This window comes from Onychostruthus taczanowskii, unplaced genomic scaffold (genome assembly GCF_017590055.1).
Source record: "Onychostruthus taczanowskii isolate IOZ18803 unplaced genomic scaffold, ASM1759005v1 scaffold5, whole genome shotgun sequence".
NCBI classification, from domain to species: Eukaryota; Metazoa; Chordata; class Aves; order Passeriformes; family Passeridae; genus Onychostruthus; species Onychostruthus taczanowskii.
The window spans coordinates 6,169,000-6,181,189 of record NW_024502568.1 but is presented as its reverse complement, the minus strand read 5'-3'; the positions used below and the strand labels follow the sequence as shown (position 1 = coordinate 6,181,189).

The window sequence follows — 12,190 nt, the reverse complement described above, 5'->3', positions numbered from 1 at the left end:
CAGAGCATGGTCCAGCCTGGGCTCCAGCAGCTGCCAAGCTGGGAGAGGGCAGCACAGGACCCTGTGCTTGTTCTGGCCCTCTGGGATGAGCCGAGATGTCAGGGACTCCAGGGGAGCCCCATTCTGTCCTGGAGAGCAGGAGCTCCTCTGGGAAGAAGCTGCTGGTCCTGAGTGATGTGTGGGCAGCTGTAGAGCACAGCTGGAAAGCCCCATCCTGAGCATCTCTCTTTACAGTCAGTCACAGCCCTGAGGGGTCACAGCCACACTGGGTCAGATCTGAGGTCTGCAGCCCTGAGCACCTGCCAGGGTGGCCCAAAGAAGCTTTAAAAAGACAACAGCACTCAGCAATGCTCCCTCGAGGGTGCTGCCTATCACATACATTTAGGACCACCCCTCTGCTTGATCAATGTCCCCCTGGGCACCACCACACTGTGCTGTATGTGGGGAGAACCAGGGCTCTGACCAGCACGAAGGACTCTCAGCAGCCCCAGGAGCCTCCAGGTCCCACCAGCCTTGCACCAGCTCTTCTCTAGACTGCTGGTCCAGACTTCCATTCATCATTTATTTTTCTGCCTGCCCTCCCCCTGAAAGCATCAGCAAAGGCATTAATAAGCTGCCACCAGGGGAAAAGCACATCTTATGCTGGCCCCTTTGGATTTCTACGCTTTCCAAAGCTGGGCTTTACCTCTTTCAGGTTACTGCAATGCCTCATCTGCCAAAAAAGCCATCGTACTTCTGTCCAGCATGACCCTGCTCATACCAACAAGCACGAAACAGGAAAACAGAGCCCCACAGAAGATGAGAATAAACACCCAAAAGGCCTCAGTGCTGACCACGAGCTGCTTTCCAGTGCCAAGAGCCAGCTGTAAATCTTACCACTGACTGCTGGGCACGCACTGTCCCAACATCCACAGTGCCTGCTGTGACCTGGCAGGGGGAACAGCTGCTCCCTCTGCCTGCCCTGCACTGGAATGGGAGCTAGGAAAGAGAGCAGCTCCACGCTGAGAAGGAAGTGTGGGGAAGCAGGTGGAGCACACTGCAGTTGGTCCCTTGTGCAGGTGCTGTCTAGGAAACATCTCTTTCCAGGACTTCTGCTGATGCCCACCATGCAACAGTGAGCAGGACCCCAGAGCAGGGAGTGTCCAGTTCTTCAAGTGGGAAGAGAAAAGCACCCCACAGCAGACACCAGGACATGCTCACATGGAAGGCAGCTCCATCCCACAGAGGAATGGACCCTGTGCCATGGATACAGGACCAGAGCAGGCAATAGCCATGACCAGGAAGAGGATGAGGAGGTTTGCAAAGCAAACACAGCAGGTGGGCAAAGGTGCACCCTGCCCTCTGGCTGCAGTACACGATCAGGGATTTGCTATTACCTGCTCCTAGCAGCTCCAAAGAACAGACAAAACACCATTGGAGCTGCTGGCCCATACAGGGAAGACTCAGCTCCTGAGGAGCTGCCTCTCTATCGAGTCTGCATGAAAAGTGGGACCTGTAAGAGCTCAGGAAAAAGAGATCAAAAATCAGTGGCACTTACAAAACAACTCTTAGCAACTCCCTCCAAAGTTTAGCTCAAATTCAATTCTCTTCCAGGTCATTATTTTGCAAAATATTTGTCTCCCTGCAGCTGATGCATAATTTAAAGGAAGCAATCTGACTTCTCCCCACACTCCCCAAGCCTCAGAAACAGCTCTTCCAATAACAGACAGAGTTATGAATTAGATATAACAAAATACACTCACCTGCTCAGATCAGATACGGGAAAGTTGGAGGCTGTCACACACATCCTGAAGCTGAACATTAAGATTTAAATTACTTTCTGCTCAGTTCAAGCTGGCCTCAAAACACAAATAGTAGTAGGGTGTTCAACAAAGCAGGCAAATGTTCAGCAGAATCTGTGAGCAGGAGTTTGCTGACACCAGCAACGAGAGAGCATCACACCATGCACAGGCAGGTCCCTGTATCCCTCACTCATGGCTTCCTTAGTGCCAGCCACAGGAACATGTAAGAGGAAGAGGAATGCTGACGACTGGATGGTACCTGCACAATGGACCAAGGACAAAGCATCACTGTGCAGAGCCACAGCCTCCCTCTGCACAGGCAGGAAGAGCCCAAGGGCAGGTGACAGCCCTGCTGCAGCCAGTGTGCCACCAAATGGTGACAGGGCCACTCCCACAACCACCCCCCTCTCCCTCCAGTGAAGGACAAACACTGCACACTGGACAGGCGGGGCTCTGCTATTTATTGAGCTCTAGGTTTGTATGTACATCCATTTACAGTGCTTGGTTCAGTGACAGTGTGACAAGAGGACATGTATCACAGTCTTCCCCAGCTCAGACTTGGATGAGGGCTGGGCTCAGGAACTGATCCTACACATGCCTGGGCTTCTATATCATCCCAGCAAGGGAGCATCCTCAGGGAGACAGGACAGCTGAGCCCAGAGTGAGAAGCTGAAAATTCCAGAGGCTGCCAAGTCAGAAGCAGACTCATCCCAAACTCTCTCACGTATGTGTCTAGGCTCAGCCTAAATGGGCTCAGAGAACAGGAGGCATGAGGACAGCTGGGTGACTCAATGCTCCGACAGTCACAATGCTGGGGCTGCACCTCAAGTCCCCTTTAGAAGGAACTCCCCCCTCAGAGGTGAGATCCCCCTCTATTCCCCCAGACAAGCAGCACATACTGCAAACAACTGTTCTCATTTTCCACTGGAGAAGCTGCCTCCTCTACATGCCCTGGCCTGTTCTCAGGCAGTGATTTTATGGAGGCTGCTTGCTCTCCTAAGCACTGTCCCTCTGACACATACACATTCCCATACACTTGTATGGCAGAAAGCAAATAAATGTCTGGCTTAGCTGTTAAAAGCCAGCCAATTCCCTGCTGAGGAATAGTATCATCTGCTGAGAGAAGCCAGTGCTCCCAAAGACAACACAGGGATGTCATCAGTGTTGTGCCCAGTGGGTGGCCAAGGACACAGCTTTCAGTTTCCCATGCTCATAGCAGGTAAGATGAAACATTAACACAATTAATGCACATTAGCATGAAAAAAGCCTTGCCTAAAAATGGTAGTAAATGAGCATGACATCCACATTACTCACACTAACCTACAAGGCTAAGAGCAGGACTAGGCACTTTTTAAAAAAAACATCTGTTTTCTAGGGGGAGGAAAAAAACCCTGTGGATCTGGGATGTAAATAACTTGTCTACTTCAGTCCACCAAGTCAAGCCAGATCCTAATATCAAAACATCACTACTGGGAACTGAAAATGCATGAGCAGGGAACAGGTGTGGAACGGGTGTCTGTGCTGTGTATTCCTGAGCTGGGAGCCTGACACAGCACTCCAAAAAGGCTCTGCCAGACCTGGGCACCTCTGAAGCACCGGCTCTGGGAGCAGAGAGGTCTGCCTGTGCCCCACAGCATCATCCCAGAGCTCCTCCTTAGGAAGCCCTCAGCAGACCACCGCTGTAAATCGCTTGGTGAAGACAGGAGGGTGAGAAAGTGAAGTCACTGCTTCTCCAGATGCATTTTAACTGTGTGCTACACACAAAGGAAAAACTGGAGACTTCTTCATTTATGAAGGTCACCAGGCACCTGCAAACATGTGCAAGGCAGATGTTCCTGTGAGGAAGAGGAGGATTGTCGCAAAGCAGTCTCTAACTAGCTTTAAGGTGAGTGGGGAGAAGGAGTCAGCCTGTCCTCTGCCCCATGAAAACCAAATATCTAAAAATGTCCCTCTACCTTAGAAACAGCGGATGAGCTGGGGGCTACTGGAAGCAACAGTGACCCCAAGCAGAGCTGGTCTCCAGTAACAAAGTGCTCTGTTTGATCACCCATATTCTTGTATACTGGCTCACACTGGATCCTGCAAGCCAACAGCCTTGGAGGCAGAGTTTCCCCTTTTCCAGTAATCTGATGTCTTGGTTGAAGTGACACCTTTTGACATCAGGAGACAGCAGTGAGCAAGGCCTGCTCCTTGGGGAAACTGTTTTATAATCCAAAGCCGTTCCCAATGGGATGGCAGTGGATTTGACTTACATGACAGGAGGACACGTTAACCCAGGCTGATGGAAAAGAACAGCCCTCACCTGGGACCAGAGAATGGAGCAGGTGAGCAATCTCTACCCAGAACAGTTTCACACAGCTGGGCTGGTTTTATTATTTCAGTTGTGAGCTCTCCCCAGCTCTGCTACAAAGGTTTCCAGTGCATTTTCCCTGAGGCTGTGGAGGGAATCTCCCATTGCCATGTCACAGGAATGGCTGCCCACTCCCGTGGCACCATAAAAAATTGCTTCCTCCTCAACATGCCAATCAGCTCTCCTCAGCCCAAGATCTGTTTAAACACATTCCTTTGGGATCAAACACACAGCAGCAAGGCGTTCCCCTAAAAGAAACACAGTCCCTTCCGCAGGCAGCGGCCGCAGACCGCAGTGTCCCTGCCCGCCCGGCCCGCTCCGCCCGCGCTGCGGCTGCGGCCCCGCTTCACGAGATCGTCGAGAACTCCTTCAGCAGCAGCTCCTGGCTCAGCGTGTTGAAAGCAAGGTTCTTCCTCACGTTGATGCTGATGGAGCGAACCTGACAGAAACAAAACGGGATGTTTTAGCCACGGGACTCCTCATGAGCCTGGTAGTTTTGACACTGCTGACTCCACGCTCCGCATGAAGCTGTTTTGCATTTACAGCTCCACAGCAATTGCTGCAGCAAGCTCTCACTGAGACTCCAGCCTAGCAAGGAAATGCTGAGGTTCAGCTGTTTCTTGGAAAAACAGGAATGTCTACAGTGACATCCCAGCAAGGAGAGTAAACTCCCAATGAGACAGGGATGGGGGAAGATGCTCTGTGTTTCCTGTTCTGGGGCAAAGAGATGGGGGAAGTGAGCAGTCCCAGGCTGCAGCTTAAAGATCATATTTCATCAATGCCCACCAGAGTGCCAGTGAGCATTTCCCACATTAATGCAGTGTCGTGGCCTCTGTCCTGCTCCAGAACCCACAGAGCCAAAGATACAGACCAAAGGAGAGGACAGAGGCCACACCACTGCGCTGTAAACACAAATTATCAGCCAGGCTGGCAGAAACCCCTGGGTTCAGAGGCAGCTGTGTGTATTCCCAGTGCTGTACATGTGCAGCTGCCTCACTGGCTGTCTCTGAAGAAGAGACACCTTTATCCCTCAATGACACCCAGACTTCTGGTCACCCACAGAGCACAAAGAAGAGCTGGGAAGCCCTGTTGGCAGCAGCTTCCCTTCCCCCCTCGTGCCTGCAGACTCGTTAGCCAAATACGCAGGCCCCAGACTGGGCTCAGTCTCAGCTGCACTTGGCAACGAGAAAACAAAGTCAAACATCATCTGTGTCAGCGACTGTGCAGCAGTGACAGAAAGCAAAACTGACACAAGCTCATCCAAACAACAGGATTACCGATCCCAGAGACTCGGAGCCTGTGATAATAAGGTTGTTGCTGACCTGGTTAGTGTTTTGTACTTTATAAAAGCACTGGAGGAAGAATTATATAGATGCATAATGAGGAATCCAATACCAGGGGCTGGAAGAGCATATATATACACACTGCCAAGGGTCCCACTTGCTACCCTGGTGAGGAAAGCACACTCAAAGGGCAGAAAGCTACCCAAAAGGCAGAATGTGTAAGAAAGGGAAGGAAATCAAAACTTGGAAGGTTAACAGGGAAAGCTGTGAAATGAACCCCAGTGAGCCCCATTGCATAAACCCTAACAACCCAAGCATGCCAGCAAAGATGTCTACCCTAAAAGACAAAGTACTTAAGTTTTATGTCATCTGCAGAAACCACAAACTCTCAGGATGCTTGGCAGAGACCCCAAGCATCTTTGTTCCCTTGGAGCACCCCCCCAGCTCTCTACTTTAGTAGTATTTTTACTTACTCCATCCTCAAATAGTTTTAGTTTTTAGTAGCACGGTTGTACCCTGTGTTAAACACCGCTGCAAGTGGTCTCCAGAACACTGGTTGGCATGGGTCTGTCCTGCTGCCAGGAGACAGGAGTCCCACTGACAGGATTTGGTCCCAGTCCTACCAAGTGCTCCAATGCCAGTGATCCAGCCAGTTCTCACAAGAAGGAAGGAAGACCAGTAATGAGCTGTGGGGAGTTCTCTGCTCTGGGGAATATGATTGCCTGAAGAAAAGGGGCAGATGCTACAAGCAGTGTAAGCCAGTATCCTTATTCTGACTAAAAGCATTTCTGTGGGTCCCAGCAACAACACAAAGTACAAGCAGTAATGAGCTCCTGGCCTCAGGAACTGCTGCCAGGACTCAGGCACCAGCAGTAGAAGATTCCCAGCTTGTATACACATCAAGGTCTCCAAGAAAGAGTCACTGCAAGCCCAGAAAGTGAGGCTGGAGTGGCACAATGAGAACACAGGGCTTAGCAGAAATCGTAGCTATGGGGTAGAGCACAAGAAATTAATTAGCCTGATTAGTTTGCAAAGAGAAGGAGGAATAGAGCAAACACACTCCATTATGTAAAATGAGGTCAGAAAGAGAACAGTGAGTAATATTTATCTGTCTCTCCAGGGACGGGGCAAGAAATACACAGCCTAATTTAGACAAAGAAGATTTACACAGGAAAAGAGGAAATACTTTTAAAACCTGTGTGAAGTGGAGGAGCTCACCTGAAGCTACTGTGGAGCTAGTTTCATTTAAAGACAGCTTCAGGTTTGAAGAGAAGCTTTAGACACAAACTTTGGCCAAGAGCAGTCTAGATGAACGTAGATCTGCCTTAACACAAACCGGGGAGAAGAGTGGCCATGATAACACACAAGAGTGATATTTACCACAAATCTCTGCCCAGAATTTCTTCTGCTGTGAGAAATCAGGCAGCCTGAGCCAACCTGTTTAAAAGGTAAGAATAGCTCAAATTGAAGTTAAATGAAGTTATCTCCAGCACCAAGGCTCAGCACAGGGAGCCAGAGCTCATCCCCCTTTTGGAGTTGGAAAGTTGGAAGACCAGACAGTTACACAGGGAGGTGTCAGTCTGTAACAAGGACAAATTTCAGAAGCTTCCTGTAGTCTACCTAAGCTGCTCCATAAGGATACACCCCAGGATGCCTCCTAGCTTTTGGTCCAGTGGGCAGCCCAGGCCTGGCTGCCAGCCTGGAATTTACCAGATCGCTCCAGACTTGCACAAAGGCTCCAAAGCTGCAGAAATTAAGGTCAGAGCTTTAACATTAATTCTGCTTGGAGTACATGCAGAACACATGTCCTCTCTTGCTTCTGTATGGAGTACCCTGGAGAATTAGGGACAGAAGAGCTCTAAATTGTTTTCTTACTATTAGTCCAAAAACATTGAAAAAATGGAAAATGCACAAAATACTGACATCACTTGTGGAAGAATGAGTAAATGAAAGAATGGATGAAGAAAGGGCATTAACCATGGGGGGAAAACATGATTAAATTTTAGTTTTGTGTCATTAGAGCTGGAAGTGTGCAAGGTTGTACCAACACTCCTATTTCACAGCAAGCTCATCAACTAAACCAATTCCTAATCAACAAGCAGCCCTTAAATTATTTGTACAATGGGAAGAACATTTACACTGACTACTACACTTAATTAAGAGTCAAATTAAGATAATTTCCCCAGCAGAAATCAACCCCTAATCAGACTATGTTGAGACTGATGAAACCTATCTAAATGCAAAGACAGTGAATGTTTTGGAAAGATGCTGAAATCTCTTTCCACACACTCCTCCAGCTGCAATGTGAGGGTCCAAACGCTCACATCCAAACCATTCATTCTATCAAAGCAGCACAGACCTCAAATGACATCCCTGAGGCTTCAAAGGAAAAGAAATAAAAAGTGTTAGAAAACTTCCTAACTTCATTTCTTCAGCCCCTCAAAGGCAGCACAACATGCCAAAAAACCCAGCTGATAAAACAATCTGCACATCACCTTCCACCACAATGTGGCCACAGTATTGCACCTTTGAAAACCTTACTGAAAAGGGAATGGGAGAAGAAAGCAGATTTTTCTTTGGGATTAGCAAGAAAGAGCAGCACTGAGGCAAAGCAAGAGAAGTGAAGCAGTGAATTAGCAAAGCAGGTCAAAGGAGAGAGAACAAGATTTCTAAGCATAAAGGAGCCCCAGAATGGCTTGGGGAAGCTTCTGTTCACCTACTTAATGGGAGCAAAGAGAGATAAAAAGGCAGCTGAAAAGCAAAATGTCTCCTCTGTGTCATTCCCCACCCAAGAAGGGTTTGCTTTGATGCAAACATTTGCAGACAGTGATAAGAAAACCTGGCAGAATCTGGAAAGAATTATTTGCACGCAGATCCTGTCCAGGAAGACCTGATGGGATCAATGTGAATTCAGAAACTTGTAGTTCACCACCAGCCCTGATCCTCTGGTACAGCCCACAAAGAGATTTGCACCAACTTCCCTCTCCATGAAATCCTGCAAACCTCAGAGGTTAAACCCAAAGTTTATTTGGGTTTTTTTGGTTAAACCAAACTGGGCAGAGGGGTATTATCCAGCATCAGACCAGCAACAGAAGCTGGTAAGTAAAGTAAAGACTCAAAAGCTTCACAATAAGAAAGCAAGTACCTGGTTTGAAGGGGCTGTGGGAAGGACAGGGCAGATTAGGGCCTTTTTGGTGAGTTGTTTGAACAATTAATAAAGCCATCAGTTACTGTGCACCTAGAGAAAAACAGAGCAAGGAGGCTGGGAGGCCAACTGGATTTGCTGAAGACAAATCACAACGTATCAGGTTCATTTCCCGCTGTGTTGAGGGAACAGCTTAATGGAATGCAGGGGATTTTCTGTAGCTGTGAGTAAAGAACATTTAATAGGGTCCCAATTCGCAGGGCATCTAGAGATGTGGATTAAACTGATTCACAACTGGGTCAAATCAGCACATTTATACAGTAATTATTCAGGCTTTTATATGCTCTTGAGGAGAGGGTCCCAGGGGTACCTGGATGGGCAATTTTCACAAGTGAGTTGACGGGCTGGTTATGATAAACAGATTCTTAAATGGTACAAAATTGGGATTTTGAAAAAAATAGGAAATTGGTCTAGGAAGAAAATTATTTTACTGAAGTGTTTCATGGCTGTGATGATCATAGGACTGAGAGTATAATTTTAAATCAATTGGCATGATCAGCCTGAGCTTCTGCCAGGCCAAGTGGAAAGTGGGACATGCAGGAAGCAGAGCAGTTATGTGGCCAAGGGGAAGGAGATGCTGGCTGAGGGTGGGAGCCCTTGGGACAGAACAAACGACAACAGAAACAGGAATGTGTCTTATTTCCAGGGTACAGTAACAGAAGAAGTCTGTGTCACAGGGAGGCTATGGCCAGATTTCTTTGCTGTGTTCCAGGAAAGCTGTGTCAAACAGCAGACCAGAGAGACAAAAAAAGGCAGAAAAAAACACAGAAAAATAGCATAGAAGCAATTGCAAGTGGTTTTGCCCTTGTAATACACAATGTCAGGGCTGGAATGACCCCAAGGGAGTTAAAAGCATGCTGTAAAAGGAAACAAAACCATTTCAGGTGCCTGTTCTGGAGCAGAGCTGACAGAAGGGTGCACAACAACATGCCCAAACTCATGGAGACTCGTGACAGAGTAGGCAGGCATCAATTACTCATCAATCAGCAGGGACAGAGCTGGGAGAAAGAATCAGTTCTCAGACTGGTGGAGAAGGCTGCCAAAGTTAGAGATCCCTCCCTTTTGGTGAAGCTGTAATGATTCAAGAGTGAGGCTTCCCTCACACACCAGTCACTACAAAAACACTGCCTCCATGCTCATGTGGCTGTTGGACAAGAAAAGTTCCCTCAGGGCTCTCTGGAGAAGGGTAAGCAAGCTGACTTGCTGAAGAATTATAACTACCAACCTGAATTATTTAGACTCATTTTTGTCTTTGCTCTGCAATTTTTGTGGGTCTTCCTACCATCAGTCTTTTCCTCTTGCAGATGGAGACATTTCTAGGGAATGCCTTCACTTTCCTTGCTTGGGAACCCTTTTTTGTGAGTGATGGAGAAAAGCAGTGAGCAGGAAGGCATTTCACCAGACCCAAACATCATGGTCCCCTTAACAACAGCAAAAAAGCAAAGTTGCTCTGCGTGATTAACCCCAGGTGGGAGCAGTCAGATCAGTCATACAGATTCTTCCCATACAGATTTACCACTACAAAGCAGAGCAAATCCCATGGCAAAAGGGACAGAGACCATCTGACCAGTGCTGGCCTAAGCAGCCTGGAGGTTCCTCTTCAGCCACACAGGGAGCTCCAGGAAGCTCTCAGACCTGTTAAGACAAGCAGTGTCTGTCCAGATCCTGCTCCTGCCCTGTCTTTGGGGGCAGTCCAGTGGAGTAATGGGACTGCTCAGCTCCACCCCAAATACCACTGCCCAGGCCATAAGCAAAGGCTCTGGAGAGGGCTGCTGATTGCTCAGAGCCGAGGCAGCTCACCAGCTCTTTGAAGAAGGCAGCCTCCTTGTGCTGCTCCGAGTAGCGCTCGTACTGGTCCAGCCCGTCCTGCAGCTTCAGCGTCAGCGTGTCGTAGTTGGACCGTACCACCTCCAAAACCTGCCAGAAACAGCCAAACACAGCACAGCAATCAGTACCCACAGACTCCTCAGCACAGGAGGAGCAGGGCTGAGACAGATCACAGCTCTGGCGCCTGTTTTCATGACAGAGGTGGCTTTAACAGCCAATATTTGGTTCATGATTAACAACACTGAGGCGGGCACTAAAGGCCTCCTAATGCCAAGGAACAGTCCTGACATTTACAGAATTTCTCCACTCATGAGAATGGTAGATGAAACCTATATCCATGGCAGCAGCAGCTTTCTGTCATCAGAATTAGACATATTAATAAACCAAGAACCTAATTGCCACATGTACACCCAGATACAACACAGAAGCACAATACAAACACAGATTTGCCCAGCCCCACAGTCTTTCCAAGGTTAGTTTTGTCACCACACTTCCCTCCTGGCTCATGAATCACCATTCACAGCCTGCTAAATCACCAGCTTCTACAGCTGCTCAGTCAGCTTCCATACAGAGCACTGCATGTCTCTCCTGACAGGAACAAGCTTTTGACAAGCACTAAGAGAAGACCAGCCTTGGTGTGGACTGTGCTTTTAGAAAGACATGAAGACATGAATCCAGGTCTTTCTGCCTGGGAGATACTTTACTGTTGGCCTTCATTGCAACCAAAGCAATTCCAGCTTTTATTACTGCCCTACTCTGCTCCCAGCGTTGGGCTATACTTGCAAACTCATAGTTACACATCTCTGTTCTACTGAACTATTCATTTTCCTAACTAGGGAACACCAAGAGGGACTCCCACAATGATTTTTAGCTTTAAAGCATTGCATGGACTAACATATTACTCAAAGCACTTGTGAGATGGTTGGTGACAACAATCTTCCTACAAGGAACCATAGAGGTCAACACTCCTAGGCAAACATATGCCTGAAATGATTCTCCTAAACACAATAACTTCATTCTTAGGCCGTTGCCATTTACTCTGAGAGCTAAACAGAATATGAACATGTGAGATTTGCACTACAGTAACCCCAGCTCATGACAAGCTTCAGTCAAGAAGACACATGGTAAAAGGTGCAAAGGCAGAGGACCCTGCTCCAAGGCATCACAATTCAGAAAAGATCCTAAGAAGAGCATTGCAGAGGATTGAAGACAACAGTGACCAGAACAACAAGGAGCCCTTGCACTTCTCCTCTTGTACTCCCAGCAGTGTAAGCACTCCTGCCAGCTGCCCCTTTAGGCAGCTCCTGCTCTTTACAGGACTGAATCTTGTCCTTACATCTTTTATTCTAAGAAATCAGAAGTTGCTTAGGGTTCCTTCTAAAGCTTATTTCCCCCAAACTCTGCATTTGGCAGTGGTGCACACAGACAGTCATGCTAGGGCCTGAGATGGCAGAAGCTACAGGGAATCACCCAAATGAGGACTGGGGGAAAAAAGGGGTCCCAGAAGTGGTTCCCAGGTGAGATGGTCACTCAGCAGTCTCTACAGCTCAACTGTCCTCCAGCACTGCAGACACAAGCTAGGGATAGGAATAAGGATTTGGACTTGAAGGTCTCAGAGCCCTTTTCCAACTGCGTTGATTCTGATTCTGCAATGCTATTTAAAACAGCTTGCCAGTGTTGCAAAGGCTCACAGCCTCCTCTCCAGTACTCATTTCCTAATGCTGTTTTGTTTGTCAGCTCCACT

General features: G+C 48.0%; 1 protein-coding gene across 1 annotated transcript in view; it reads right to left on the bottom strand.

Moving 5' to 3' along the window:
• Nucleotides 1-4,102: 4,102 nt before the first annotated feature.
• Nucleotides 4,103-12,190, bottom strand: part of ARMH3 (armadillo like helical domain containing 3) — a 121,430-nt gene continuing 113,342 nt past the window's right edge. The window contains exons 25-26 of the mRNA XM_041415294.1: nucleotides 10,420-10,536; nucleotides 4,103-4,570 (exon numbers count right to left, since the gene is read on the bottom strand). Of these exons, the coding sequence (XP_041271228.1) occupies nucleotides 4,478-4,570; nucleotides 10,420-10,536 (210 nt within the window). The 3' untranslated portion in view covers nucleotides 4,103-4,477. The remainder of the gene's footprint in view (nucleotides 4,571-10,419; nucleotides 10,537-12,190) is intronic.